The following is a 15597-nucleotide window of genomic DNA, read 5'->3' on the forward strand; positions in this document are numbered from 1 at the left end:
AGTCAAAAATTTTATCTTTGGAAAAATGTGTATGTTGTTTCAAAAACAATTCTGAGATTAATCTCAAATGTTCATTGTCCAATGTTCTTTAGCAGTTTTTCAACTTTTTTCTCTAGAAAACGTTTAGATCAATCTCAAAATTTTTTATTTATTTATTTAGAAAAATTTAGATGTCATTCTCCATATTTCTGAGTTAAAAAGTAATTTCTTTTTACTTTATTTGCTTCTTCTTCTAGAAAATGTCTCATATTTGTTGGTAGAAATTTCCATCTCCTTTAAATGTTTTTTTTCTTCTGTTTAAATCTGATCCAAGTTGAGCCAAACTGTAAACCTTTCATGATTATTTTCCTCCTTCTCTCCTGCGGTTTGACAACCAGGACAGAAGTGGGAAGCATCACTCCCACTTCTGTCCCTCCGTGGTTCCCACCCTCCATCTGCTCTGCATGCAGGTTTGATCCCGTCTCTGAACCTCTCAGTCTGAATCATGGCGAACTCCGGGCTCCAGCTGCTGGGCTTCTTCCTGTCTCTGCTGGGCATCGTGGGGCTGATCGTGGGGACCGTCCTGCCTCAGTGGAAGATGTCCGCCTACATCGGGGACAACATCATCACGGCCGTGGCCATGTACCAGGGGCTGTGGATGTCCTGCGCCTTCCAGAGCACCGGGCAGCTGCAGTGCAAGATATACGACTCCATCCTGCAGCTCGACAGTAAGACAGTTGCTTTAACTTTAACGTGACTTTATTCACGTAAAAGAGAGAAATTACTCCAGAAGAGGAGAAAGGCTTTGGTAAAACTGCCACTCAGGTACTCATTTAATACTGAACTATTTAAAACAGAAGACCAAAATCAGAAGAAATCATATAAATAAACAGAGTAACTTTTTTAAAAATGGGTGTTTAGGAGCATTTTTACTTTTTACTTTTACTTGAATAATTTTATTATGAAGTATTTCTATTCTTGCTTGAGTCAAATTTCAGGATTTTCTGCCCACTGAGTTAAAAACAAACATTTTTTAACCAAAATCCACCAGAAATAAAAACCTGCAGCTTTTGTTAAAGTTTCATAAGTTTTTTATTGAAAGAAACTGATTTGGAAAATAAAATTATTTTGCATGATTTTTATTTTGTGTTACTTAAGTGAATTATTGTTAAAATACCAACATTTCCACTTAACTTTAGATTTTTATCCGCCTGTTGATGTAATACTTACATATTAAATGATTGATAATTGATCAGTTACTCATTACTTGATTAGACTTTAAACCAAATTCTTTTTTTAGTTGAGTAATTTCTTTGATTCCTTAATGTTGATGAAAGATTCAACATTGGCACATTATTTCACTTATAACATGGAAAAATGTATTTTTATGAGTAAAATAATCTGCCAATGGAACAAATGCTTTTTAAAATCAATATTTAGGGATTATTTACTTAAAACAAGCTCCTGAAAAGTTGCTTGTAAGTTAGTTTTGTCTTATTTCACCAGTATAAGATGTTTGGACTGATTTTGTGTTTTTGCAGTGAACAATGTGTTGTTTTCTCTTTCTCTACGTCTCGTACCTCTGACCCCTCAGCGTTGGGTCCGTGTGACGCTCAGGACTGACGATGACAGGAAGTCTGCTTGTGTTACATTCAACACAAACTTCTGACTTTCACCCTTTTGTCAACAAGCTGTTGTCACGAGCCAAATGTTGCTCGTATCATCCGTCTTCAGAGAGAAACACTGATATTTTCACAACCCTTAAAGCTGCAGTACTTTTACATTTTACATATTTCTTGAAACTGTCAGCATTTTGTGACTGACAAGATGCAGGTAATCTGTGGAAAAAATTTCTTCTCCTAGTGCTAACTAGAAGTAGCCAATCAGAGCCAGGAGGCGGGTCTTAGAGCTACCAATCACAATCTGGTGTCTGGTGCGCTACAGCTAGCTTAGCCTGTTGTGAATGCTAAGTCTAGTTAGCATGATGGTTTTATAAACTGTTGATCTTTTCACAGATTAGTTGTTTCCTAATAAACTGTCAGAACATGGTGACAAATCACAATATTATTTTATATGGGTCGATATTGATCAATATTGATTAATCTGAAATCCTGCCAGACTGGAGGTGTGATCTGTTTCATCCACGGTTTTCACTCCACAGCGTTGTTTTTTTGTTATTATTATTTTTAAACAGTTTTGAGGTGAAAACCTGAAACTGCTGCTGTGGCGCTTACTCAGCAGGTTGTAGCTAGGTAACCAAGGAGAGTCGGCTAGTTGATACCTCCAGCGTAGCTTAGCTTCACGGTTCAGGATCAGAGTTCAGTGAAGCTGCTGAGAAATCTATCAACTATTTATATTGATCAAGTGTTTATCGCGATATATATTGTTACTGGTTTATCGTCCAACCTTAACTCAAAGTAGCATCTACCTGATTGTGCTACAGAATAGCACTATAAAACACAAAATGGCGTCTCTTTAAATCTTACATTAAAATCTTTTAATTTATCTGTGCTGAAATCATTACAATCAATAATTATTCTATTGTCTGTCTCAATAAACAAATATAAAAAGTTTGATCAATGGTTTGTGTTCAAATTTAAGCATTTATGGGAGAAGTTTTCACCTTTGACCCGGGAAACTTTGTGATTTCTGAATTATTTTTTAATATTCCAGTCAGGGGAAAAGCTCTGACCTTTGCAAAGTAGTTAAACATTCAAGTTTTATCTAATAATCTACAGTTGTTCCTAACTTTTGCACTCCAGACAAGTGAAAGTTTCTCGGTGGATTTCTCCTCGACTTTGAAGGTCAATTTAGAAACAAGAATGTGATTATATCAGAAGTAAGAAGCATAATCCTGCCTATTGTTTCCATTTCCCTCTGATTTCCATGCTACATGGAGTCTCCCTCGCTCCCTGCTGGGCGGTTTTGGTCTGATTGGGGCGGGCAGGGATGGCCTCGGCTGGCACAGACTGGTTCTAGGTGGACAGAGGCAGGATTTGGACAAAGAGGGGCCTCATCCTGTGAAAGGTTTACAGGCTGACGAAAGGTTTTACCGTTTGGATTCAGTTCAAGTGAAGAGAAATGTGTTGTTTCTCACTGTTAGCGTGTTCATGAGTCTCCCATGGCTTCCCTAATTTACAACCTCTGGTCACTCAGATAAAGCCTCAGCCCCTATTTTTCCTGTTTCTTCTTCCATTTTTGTGTTTTTCTGGTATTTTCTAGCCTTCCTGAACTGGATTGCATATTTATAATGGTGCATTCTGGCTGCTGTAGAAAGAAAAACAATAAAAATACTGAGTACATTTCTGTCAAAACATTCAAATATTGAGTTTATTGACAGAGTGTGTCCAATGATTTTTAGAAAAAAATGTAGAAATGTCTGAATTTCAAAAGTCAAATATTTTTAGATTTTTTAAATTTCTGATTTTTGGAAAATTCCAAATTCACATAGAACATTTTTGACTTCTCAATTTTAGAAATTCTCTAGAAAAACTTTGAAATTGCTCAGTTGAAAATTGTTTGACTTTTGAAACTCAATGTAATATTAAATATTCAGAGTCTTTAATATCTAATTTTGGACTTTTACATTTCAAAAAGTTTCTAGAAAAAAAATTTGGGAGAAAAAGAAGGAAAATGTTCTGAGTTTTGAGTTTCAAAAGTCCAAATGTTCAAATTTTGAAACACTGAAATTAAAAAAAAAATGTCTCAAAATCTTCTGAGATTAATCTCAAAATGTTAGTTTTTCTAGGAAATTTTGTGGCAAAAACTTGAAGATTTCTGAGCTTGAAAGTCTAAAATTTGCCAGAAAAAAGCTCAGAAGTTTTTTCATAAATCTGAGATAATTTATAGAAAATGTCAAAGATTTTCCACTTTTGAAACTCAGAAATGTCCAAAAATTTCTGAGATTAATCAAAATATTTTCTAGGTTTTTTTCCCTGTAAATTTACTTCTTCCTTTTCCTGTTTTACCTGTAAATGCAGTGAAATCTTTCGCTGGTTTCCTTCCCCAGGTTCACTGCAGGCGACCCGCGCCCTCATGATAGTGGGCATCATCGTGTCCGTGGCGGGTCTGGGCGTGGCCTGCATGGGAATGAAGTGCACCACCTGTGGAGGAAGTGACAAACTACGCAAGTCTCGCATTGCCATGATAGGAGGAATTATTCTGCTGATAGGAGGTGAGGATGAAAACGCTCCAACTGTTGATGTTAGTTTCAGCGAAAGAATTGGACTAATTTAAGATATAAAGGTGCATTCCCAACATTTTGTTGATTTTCATAAATAAATAAAGAATCAGAAAGCCCTGCACTGTTGTTCACTTCCTGCTTCTGCTTTCTGGTCCACTTGGCATTCACATATACATTCAAACCGTACCGAAGGTTTGTAGACGAACCAAAGTTCAGTTGTTTGGTCTGCACCAGAGTTTTATTGCACGTTCACACCTCCCTAAATGCTTCAAACTTCCTCTGCAAATTGAAGCTGTCTAAACCAGACTGGTGAGAATCAAAGATGCTGCCCATAAGTGAATCTCGGGAAACGTTTAATCCCAAATCCAAAGCTCTTTCTTCCCACTCATTGCCCTCTGGCGGCCACTGGACTGAATGGGCTCCGTGCTGCTGGTTCTGATGTCCAAAGAGCTTTGAAGACTTCACTGACAGCCCATTGTGCTGGAGTCGGAGGGATAAAAAAGGTTCCTATCCTGTTGAATTTCGATGTGTTATTGAAATGGTCCATCTGTCCTGTTGACTCTCTCTCTGCAGGCCTGTGTGCCATTGTGGCGTGTTCTTGGTTTGCTCACAACGTCATCAGAGCTTTCTACAACCCCTACACTCCGGTCAACACCAAGTGAGAAGAGCTAAATGTTTCACTGTATTCTGTATGATTGTAAAATCAATCCTTTGTTTCTTGCTTTAATTAGTTATTGCAACATTTCACATGTCACTCACTAGCTGTTATTTTTTGGCAAAGTCCTAGTTTTGTGGGTTTTGTAGAATAACTTGATTTGAGTTATCAAGAATGAAGACAAATGGAAACTCAATTTGATTTATGTTCTGGTGTTTCAAAAAACTAAATAGTTTTCATTGTCAGCATTTTCTCTGCTAAACTACATGCATGTAGCTAAACTCTGCGCACCAGAGCTATACTTTCTTTAAGCTCAAAAGTATCATGACCAGTTAACTTAAGCGATAATAAAAAGGTATTTCAAACCTTTGCACATTGGAAAATATGCTCATGGGGCTATTTGTGTTAGCTTCAGTGTTATCTAAGATAACATAATGATTGTTATCTTTACGTTGATGTGTTAGCTTCATTTGGAGTTGTTAGCTTGATTTGCTCAGTTCTGTTTTAGTGCGTCTTGCCACGTTAAATCCAAATTAACTGCTGTTGGCCACTAGCATATGAAAATGGCTGCGTAATTATACAACCGTACGTCTTCAAAAAACATTAGCAGAGCAAACGTGCTTGAACTCAGCTTGGGTTGCTAGGTAACGCCACTATATGACTTTACAGTTGGAAGGTTTTTGAGATGGCTCGTTTTCCAGACGCCATAAAACATTAAATCGTTGCCAGAAAATGGCGGGGTGTTTTTCTTTAAGCAGTTGTGATCCAAATGTAAATATAGAAAATGTTGCCGTTCATTCATTTTTGTCTCTGTGCTCCGTCAGGTCCGTTAACCAGTTTCAGGACCCGACCAGAACCTCTCAGTGTAAATTACCTTGACAAATAATGAGATTTGGTTATATTTAAAAGCAGGCTTTAATGCTGAAAGATGATCCAATGTTACAATCCATATCTGTCATACAAATGGAAAAAATGGAGTTTCATTCACCGTCCAGAGCTGCTCCACCCTGAGCTCACATTATGACTGAAACCGAGAGATTTGAAGACTGCAGCATTTAGCTTTTTGTTGTTTTCTGCTATCTGTAACCTCCAAGGCTTGTCTAATCAGTTTCAGTCTCTTTATGTGTGCCTGCCGGGAGACACATAAACATGGTCATGTAAGCTGCAGCATGTGAGTGTAAGCAGATAAAGGTTAAAAGACATTGAGGACAAGATAGAACATTTAACAAATATGTGAATTTCTCTATTATAAAATAAAAATACAACAGAGAAGCTAAAAACCGATTATTCTAGTTTTAATGTAATCTTTGTCTTCCCAGGTTTGAATTCGGAGCGGCCATCTTCATCGCTTGGGGCGGCGCCCTCCTCGATGTTCTGGGCGGCGCCATGCTGGCCGCCTCCTGTCCCAGGAAGAAGCAGGTATCCAGGTACCCAAATATGCCCGGCTCTCGCTCCAGCCCTCCGAGCAGCAACAAGGAATATGTCTGAGAGCGCCCCCTGCTGGCTGGAACTGCTGGGTTAAAAAAAATACAAAAATAAACAATTGCTGCAGCGTCAACAGAGCAGAACCGAAGATGTGAAACAGAGACTCTCCTTGTTGGGCTTTAATGAGCATTTAATTGTCACACACTGCTCTGAATTGTTTCATCAAAGATGTTTCATGCTCCGTCCTCACATTCCACAGTTGTTTACCATTGGTCTTCTCAGACACATTATAATTGGATCCCCTTATTAAACCCACAAGACTTTGTGTTGCAGCCTAATATTATGGACTACAGCCAACATTTGCAGCCGTGTGTCAGCGCTAGCCGTAATTAGCACATGTCTTGTAATTGAAAGTAATCAGTCCCTCCATGGTGTGCAGGTTGCAGCTCAGTCCATGTGAGGTTTTATTATATCAGTGTACTAAAATAGGCGTTAAAGTGAGCATGGTGTGACTTCTCACACCGGCCTCATTGTACACCAAACGACATCCATTACTCTTCAAATCAGCCGGCGAGAAACTCTGCTCAGATAGACAGATATTTGTTTTTACCCCGATTGTACTGCTATTTATTTTGTAGATTTAAAGGATCTGTAGCGTCATGGTATGTAGATTTTACACTGTTACACTCTGAGCTGTAACTACAGAATAATGGGAACATAGAAAATGTATGAAAAAAGTATTTTTAACATGTTAGATAAATAAAAACACAGTAGACATTAAGTGTGGGATGTTTGTAAATTGTTACCTACAGTGTTGTGAAATCCTGTTTACAGATTTCTTTGGATTTTTTTCTCAGACCTTTATTAAATCAAACAAATGTTAACATTAGATAATGATAAATGCATTTTGGAGACTTGGAAAACTTTTGAGAGAAATGGCAAGAAATATTGCTAAAGACGTCGAGGAAACAGTTTTAATGCTTAAATTTACAACAGTGTATCAGGGTGGATAGAGACAAGGAGCATATTTCTGCCAAAAAAGTAAAAAATTTTGAGATCAATATCAGAAATTTAAATAAAAAAACATGAATATTGTTTAGCTTGAAAAGTCAAACATTTACCAGAAAGAAAACCTAGAAATTCTCTGAGCATGAAATCAAAAGATTTCAAGCAATTTCAAAATTCTGAACTTTTTAGAAAAAACTTGGACATTTCTGAGTTTGAAATGTCAAAAGTTTACTAGAAAAAAACTCAATATTTTGAGACTTGTCAGAAAATGTCTAGAAAAAAAGAGAAAATTTCTGATTGAAAAGTCAAGTTTATCAGAAAAAAATCATTTTTTAGATCAATCACAGAAATGTTCAAGAAAAATAAGACCTAGAAACATCTGAGCTTGAAAAGTAAAAAAAAAAAATGCATGAAACAATGTTGAAAATTTGAGGGTTTTTTACGTTTGTAACCAACAGGACCTTTTTTTCCTCAAATTTCTGAGAATAATCTCAAAATGTTATTTTTTTTCTTTCAATTTTTTTACTTCTCAAGCTAAAATTTTCTCAGAAAAGTCTAAAATTTGCTTGGAAAAAAAATCTGAAAGTTTAGAGATTAATTTAGTAAAAATAAATTACCATTTGAAAATTTGTTAGGGAAAACTCAGAAACCAGTTGGAAGATTACCATAAATAACATAATCGGAGGTTGTTTTAAAGCCGTTTATGCAAACCGAAATAAAAACAAAAACAGATTTTATGAGAATTTATACTTTTATTTATTTCCAGAGATGCAACATGAAAGATTGATCACTTTCATGCAAAAGGCAAACAACCCCAGCCTCAGAGTCAAAATGTGTGAAAAACATCCCCCACTGGTGAACTATGACCTCAACGGTGAGCCTTTAAAAGGCCCATTATGTCTTATTCCACTGCAATCTTCACAAAATCCCCAAAACATCAGTTAGATTGTCTCAGCAGCGACAGCCAATCAGAGCTGCCCGTTTTTATGATCTCATACTGCCATCATGTCTGAGTCAGAAAGACAACATGACGAAAACGAATCATAAACATCAACGCATGCGGATCAGAATATATTTAGATATAAATTTGATTTATAATCATAAAAGAAAAGAAAAAGTGCATCAAAATTTTGCCGTCTGCCTGCAAAAACCCCCCAAAAAACTACAACATAGCCCTTTAATCACAGACCTCATGCATAGGTTTCTGCGACGTGTCACAGCACATGACAGGCATTCCCACAAAGTGCACGTCTTAAATCTCACTTTTAGATGACAAAGTAAAAAACAAGTAGAAGCCACAACGACAGCTAAAAATATAGATTTCTTTGAACAATAAATAATTTGCAGTAGTCGTTTTCCTCTGGTTTAAGTAGCGAGCGCTCATAGCTACTCCGTTCGGATCTGTGCGAGTCGTTGCACAACCAAAAGCTTAATTTTTCACCCCAACGGGCCTCGTGTTCCTTCACACAACAAATTAGCAGAGAATCGGTAACCTTCGTCAGACACGTCCGGCCGATCAGAAAAGAAGCTTTGAAAGAAATCCTTCGACGGCCTACAGAGATTCATTTATTCACAGTCTGAGCGAAGTTAAATAGACACTATGTACAAGCAGGGCTCCGTTCAGGCGGCGCGAAATGAGCCGTGTTGGAGCCATCAGCAGCTCCAGAGGACACTTTGGACCAGGAGCGCTGACTGGAACGGGTTTCTGGCACTTCTCAGAGATGAAGTTAGGAGATGGGCGACAGGGAGACGGGGCACTGGCCGTTGTTGTTCATGAGGTCGTCCAGGTCTTCGTCGTCCAGATCCACTGTGGAAGAAGAGAAAGACATTTTAGCTGAGCAAAGCTACTTGTGTTAGCTTCAGAGACTAGCTTACCAGCTATTAGCTTGACTGGATTTGACTCTATGGGTTGATGGTGTTAGCAAATATCTGCTTCAAATTAACCGAATTAATCAGTTGACTGATGGACCCTGACAAGCTGTTAGCTTCACTTTTAGCTTTGCTCTGATTTGCTGTTAGGGTTAGGCTAACCCTAAACCTAACCCTAACCCTACCCCAACCCCAACCCTAACCTACCATTAAGTTTAAGCAACTGTTAGCTTATCTTTGAATAAACTTGACTCAGTTACTTTTAGCAAAACTTTGAATAGGTGTTAGTTTGATTTTGAGTAGTGGTTAGCAAGATTTCAAACAGGAAACATTGTAATGTTTCTTTTTCCTCATGTCAGACTCTCTACTAACAGACATAATGTCGCTAATTTCAACAACTAAACATAATGAAATTCTGGGAATTCTCTTTACTGGTGTACAGAACAATTCAAAACAAAAAAATGAAGAAATGAAATATCCAACATAGAAATAGACAAGTTCTCTGAGCTGAAAGAAGGTGCAGAATTGTTTGTAAATCCTCAAAAACTAAATTATACCTTTAAACTCAATAAAATAATTTTAAAAAACTTTAAAAGTGACCCATTATGCTTCCTTTAACAGGTTACATAAGTCTATGGTCTACACTTGATAGGTTTATTAAATTTTTTGCACAAAGTAATTCTAAGGCAATGAGATTTTTGTCTCTGCAGTTCTGCCTGCTTTGAGCCTTGTCACTTTAAATGTAATTTAATTACATTTATTTGATTAGGACAGTGCAGGTTAATCAACATTACCACAATTTATGCCAGTGTAAATATGGACGAATTTGCACAGCAGCATTTAATCTTTTGTCCTAAAGCAACTAGGCACAAGAACAAATGAATAAACAAATAACTAGCCAACAGACAGAAACACTATGAAACAGGACACAACTCTCTACACTATGAGCAGTACATATTTATAATATGTACACATTATAAATGTGTACATAACTGGTTTGTTTCTTTTTTAAAACTGCATATTTTCACCATTTCTGACATATTTTGGTTGTTTGCCTCTTATCGACGCCACCTTCTGGCTGAACTGTGCAGTACGCCTCAGTGTGTCGCAGCCTCCTCTGGTTTGTGCTCCATTTGTTTTATGATCCATGAAGCTTTAAAACCAGCTGACCAAACATTCTGGAGTTCCGCCTGGGTTGCTAGGCAGCGGGCTGGGGGTTGCTAGGCAGCAGGTTGGGGGTTGCTAGGCAGCAGGCTGGGGGTTGCTGGGTAACGGTGCAGTTAAAGCAGCTTATTTTCCAGACACCAAAAAAAAACATTAACTTGTTACCAAAAAAGGTTTTGTTAAGCACTTGTTTTTAGAAGCAGCTGAGACCCAAATGGACGTACAAACACATACAAAACATACAACACATGATTTTTTCGTAATTTCTTGTTCTTGAACTTGACGAGTTTGGTCAGTAGGAGGCTTGGAAACAAAAAACAAATGGTCTGGTTTCCAGTTTGGATTTAGGCTTTTTTCCCTGGCAGGTTTCAATGGAAAGCTGTCTCCGTCATTCAGTTCACCACATTTGCATGAGGTGAGTTCAGAAATAGAAACATCTCTGTTGTGGAGTCAAATAAAACACAGCGATAAAAGAAAAAACTGCTGGCTCCACAGCAACTGATTCCTGTGACGCATTTTCTGCTGAATGTTGTGGTTTTTTATGCAGATGTCTCCATTTTTCCCCAGGACCAAAACAATCAAGGATTATATCTGTGGGAAAGTCCTTTTATGGCAAAGTATGACAGAGGAATGGTGATGCTGTGGGCCTGTTTCTCTATCAAAAGAGAGAATATTACCTATTCTGAGTATTGCGTATCTGTATCTATTGTAGCTAGAGAACCAAAAAAGAAACAAACAAAAAACAAATCAGGCTTTCAAAAAATTATATTAAAATCATGAAATTATTTTACTTTTGTAGACAGAAAAAAAGTAGCAAAGAGACAATTTACATGCAGTTATTCACTATTGAAGCAAAAACGACAAGCTTGTCTTAACCAAAAACTCACATGCAGTTTTTGTTAAAGTCCCATTTGTTTTATATTGAAAGAAATTGACTTGGAAATAATTCTCTTTTGTGTGATTTTGTAATTATTTTCATTTTTAAGCAACAAAATACCAAAATCTCCACATAACTTTATATGGAAAATAAAAAACAGTATATTTCTGTCAAAAAAACAATCAAATGTTGAGTCTAGGAGTTTGTCCTAGATGTTTTCGAAAACAAAACAAAACAAAAAAACAGAAATTTCTAAGTTTTATGTAATTTTTAAATATCAAAAAGATGTTTTGATCAGTTATTAAGTACTGGAGTCACTTTTTTACCAAACATCTTTTAATTTTAATTTCTTGAACATCTACTTTTTACTTTAACTTGAGCAAAACACCAATATGTTGGTGGCAAGTCCAATAAAACAACCAGCATGAATCCCTAAAAAAAATTTAAAAAAGCAACAGATTGCAGTTTCTCTCACCTTTTTTGGACCGGCCGATCTGACCCAGTTTCGGAGCTCTCTGTCCGAGCCTCTGGGGGTTCGCCCCGCCGTCGTGTCCGTGCGCCTGCGGGTGTCCCGGGCTGAACTGCCCCGCCGGGCCGGGCTGCCGGGGCGGCCCGCTGTGCGGGATCAGCTCGGGGATTCCTGAAGCTCCGTACATGCTGCGGTTCTCCTGTTCGGCCGCTAGGTGTCAGCACAGCCCCGAGCGTGTCGCTGTCGCGTTGAGGAGACTCTCGCTACTTCCGCAATGCTTCTCAACGCCGAAACGTGTGGAGGCTAAAAAACACAAATAAAACCTCAAAATGTTGGCAATAACAGTCGGAAAAATCCAAACGCCCTGTTGATGAAACCAGAACCGACCGTTGGCTGTAACTCCGGGGCGCTGGCGGAGCGCGTGCCAAGAAACAGACAGTTACTCAACGTTTAAAACAGAAATAACCCCAATTATTGTTATCGCTAACAGGTGTAACATTATTTCCTCTGCGTCACACCGACGGCTAACATGACAACAACATGTCTCCACATCGATCTGTGGGTCGAAACCGTTGATTTCCGTTCGTTTTTCCCAGACAGCTCTCCGCGGATCCGTTAAGTAAAAACAAACAGCGGCTGTAGCTCACCCTGCTAAAGCGCTGAATCGGGGAAAGTGTCCAGCTGAGAGCCGCCGCCGCCGCTGCTGCCGCTGTTGTTGTTGTTTGGAGCTCTCAGCCGCTTCTCTGCCGAACTTGGCACAACACCAAGGAGGAAGAAAGCGATTTAAAGGGACCTTTCTCTCTCTGCCGTGGGGATTTCCTCCCGTGAATCACGTCACGGCGCGGTCGATGCGATGAGGACGGTTGTGATTGCAGGCTGGTTTACCCGGTGGGAGGGACGTTTTGCGTGGCCACGCCTCCCGAGTCAGAGACCAGCCAATGACAGGCTCCGCTGAACCACACTGCAAGTTGGTGAACTTTGACACCAACAGCTCATTTACAGAAATGCAAATGAGTCAGGAGAAACTTCCTGAGTCATTTGGAAATGTGCGATATAAATAAAATGACCTTTTTACCTTTAGTCGAAAGATATTCCTCATTTTCTGACGTAAACACTGATTACAGAGGTTAGAGTTTTCTTGCGATTTAACAATAAAGCTGCTTTATGTAATTTTAATTTAAAAATATATAAATATATAAATCTATATATATATATATATATATATATATAAATATATAAATCTATATATATGTATTTGTAAATATATATACGTGCAGGGCTGCACAGTGGCGCAGTTGGTAGCATCTGGGTTCGATTCCCAGGTCTTTCTGCACGGAGTTTGCATGTTCTCCCTGTGCGTGGTGGGTTCTCTCCGGGTACTCCGGCTTCCTCCTACAGTCCAAAAACAGGACTATCAGGTTAATTGGTCTCTCTAAATTAATCCTAGGCATGAGTGTGTGCTGTTTGTTGCCCTGCGACAGACTGGCGACCTGTCCAGGGTGACCCCGCCTCTTGCCCGTTACGTTAGCTGGAGATAGGCACCAGCACCTCCTGACCCCACTAGGAACAAAGGTGAACAGACAATGGATGGATATATATTTACATGTTTGTTCAATCTGTCACAATGTTGTGTGTGATGGAAAAGATTACAATAAGGTCACATCTGCTAGTCATGTCATATGAAATGTTCTTGAAATGTTTGTAACAAATGTTCATGTTCGAGGTCGGAAGGTTGCTTTCCACAGCTGCATCAGAACCAGACCGTCTCGCCCCTTGTTTTAATTCCTTATCCTTGCATAAAACTCATGTGTTGTCTCTGCCTGGCGTGTGACTAATTTTGACTTTATGATTTTGGTCCATCTGACAAAAACATAAACATTGTAAGACCACATTTAGCATCTGTAATGGCCCTTTAGATGCCATTATTTGTTGGCTAAAATGAACCTCACTAATTCAACCAAACAGAATTATGCCACAATAAATCCAAACGCGTTCATCCGATTGTTGTTTTTCAAAGCTGTTCCTGTTGTACATCCACTGATTCTTCCACATTTAGAACATGAACAGTTAAAAATAAATAATTAAAAGACAAACTTTAATCTGACGTTCATCCAACAGTGGATGGATGTGAATGTATTTGTCAGTAGAAGCAGAAGTTGGCTGGTTTCTGCCTCTAAACAAGTCGGTCCACTGAGTGGGATGATGCTGTCAATAAGCTGGAGACCGAGCTGAAAAAGGTCATCTGAGGTCACTGAGAAAAGAAACAATATGGATGCAATGTTAGTGAGACAGTAACAGAGATGTAAGGAGGTTTAACATGAACAGTGGCGGTAAATTATCATGAAAGTTGATATGCCAGGCGTCTTTATGTAGACGAATACTTCGTGTTGTACCATTGCAAGGTTATTTTTAATTCGCCTGTTATCTGGTGGTGCCACTGAACAGAGATGCAGCAACGCAGCTTCACAGAAAACTGAAATAAAACAATTAGTGAAAAACGGCAGCGCCACCTGCAGAAAAACATGACGTCATGATTTTGTGTGAATTTCCATGATAATTCCCAAGAAACTGGAAGGACTGACTGATGTAATTTGGAAGTAAATGGATAAAAACTGAATTAATTTGATTGATAACATAATATTTAAGCACACTTAGTGTTTAGTCTAGAATCTAGAGGGCCACGGAAAAAGCTACGGCGGGCCGGATTTGGCCCTCGGACCTCAGGTTTGTGACTAATGGCGTAGAGGAATGGATGCGTTTAGATAAAAACTGAAAATAGAAACTTGACCATGTGTTTGTGTTTTAAAAGCAAGTTACGTTAGGGTCTGATCACCAGGTTGGTTCGGTTTCTCGTTGGTTATTTCTGCGTCCTGTGAGGGGAAATTCCTGTTTTTGCTCAGTAAAGTGAAGGTTTGTTCCGGCAATAATGCCATGTTATTAGCCGACACGTTTGCTGCGTTTCATCCTGTTTACTGACGGAGGCTCATCAGAACTAAGTCATGTTTGTGCAGGAGTTTGTACTATCTCCAGGTTCATCGCATTCAACAAACAAACTGAAGAGATAAACTCGGTTCTCAAAATAAAGGTTCACCAGACGTGTCATGACCTATCCAGGACTCTGCAGCCAAACGGACGAGGAAACTATAAAAGTGAGGTTTTCCAGATTTATCCAAACCATTTGGGGCGACGATGGCTAAGATTATAGCATCAACTCTGCTGCTGGTTGCTCTGATCGATTGCTTTTTCGACAAAACAGGTACGTCCGAAAGAAAAAAATAACCTTTAATGCTAATTCTCCACTATATCTCACAAAAAACATTATTTAAGACGTCTTACTTTGACTAAGTGTTGATTTTTTTTATAGCTTATTGTGACGAATTTCACTCTGCTGGATTTACAACCAGAGAAATCAAAAGATGCAGATGCTCAAGTGAGTAAACTTTGTTTTTTTGTTTTTTTTAATCAAAAGAAATGTTTATTTTTAGATGTTTGTAGATTTCAGAGCAGGTGTTGATATAAATGTTTCTTCCATTGCAGTGATTTCCCCTGGCAGAGTAAAGTGTCCCTACCCACTGATACCCACAGATGATAAAGAAAAGCAGGTTAAACTTTCTGGATTAAATGAAAATGGTGAGTAAAATTAATCAAAATTAATCATTAATTACTTCGATAGCATTGTTAATACATCTAAAAGCATTAATACTGACGCAAGAAATACTTGAAAGCTGCTTTTTTATTTAAATTAATGGTTTAAAGATATTTTTATTTAAAATTTAATCTGGATTCTTTTATTTTTTTGTATCAAAACTGATACATCTATTATTTCCCACCAAAATGATTAGATAAAAGGAAGAAATCAATTAAAAAGCTTGAAATATCACAATTTCTGCACACATTTTCACCAGTTCATTTCTACACAACTGATGCTGATGTTTGTTGAGTAAAGTTGTTCAAGAGGTCAAAGGTCG

The 15597-nt window shown here is 38.2% G+C and overlaps 2 protein-coding genes across 2 annotated transcripts; one reads left to right on the forward strand and one right to left on the reverse strand.

Annotated features, from left to right (window-relative positions):
• Positions 1-412: 412 nt before the first annotated feature.
• Positions 413-7023, forward strand: cldn7a (claudin 7a). The gene is made up of 4 exons (XM_055025244.1): positions 413-707; positions 3989-4153; positions 4736-4820; positions 6137-7023. Exons 1-4 carry the CDS (start codon positions 485-487, stop codon positions 6303-6305), a joined length of 642 nt encoding a protein of 213 aa, XP_054881219.1. The 5' UTR covers positions 413-484; the 3' UTR covers positions 6306-7023.
• Positions 7024-7982: 959 nt separating this feature from the next.
• Positions 7983-12572, reverse strand: si:dkey-112a7.4 (calcium/calmodulin-dependent protein kinase II inhibitor 1). Its single transcript, XM_055025264.1, has 3 exons — positions 12277-12572; positions 11636-11932; positions 7983-9057 (listed from the first exon to the last, which is right to left on the reverse strand). The coding sequence occupies exons 2-3, from the start codon at positions 11814-11816 to the stop codon at positions 8978-8980; spliced, it is 261 nt and encodes an 86-aa protein (XP_054881239.1). The 5' UTR covers positions 11817-11932; positions 12277-12572; the 3' UTR covers positions 7983-8977.
• Between the last annotated feature and the right edge of the window lie 3025 nt (positions 12573-15597).

The sequence above is a fragment of the Poeciliopsis prolifica genome, unplaced genomic scaffold, assembly GCF_027474105.1.
Source record: "Poeciliopsis prolifica strain line A6 unplaced genomic scaffold, Auburn_PproV2 SCAFFOLD140, whole genome shotgun sequence".
Classification (NCBI taxonomy): domain Eukaryota; kingdom Metazoa; phylum Chordata; class Actinopteri; order Cyprinodontiformes; family Poeciliidae; genus Poeciliopsis; species Poeciliopsis prolifica.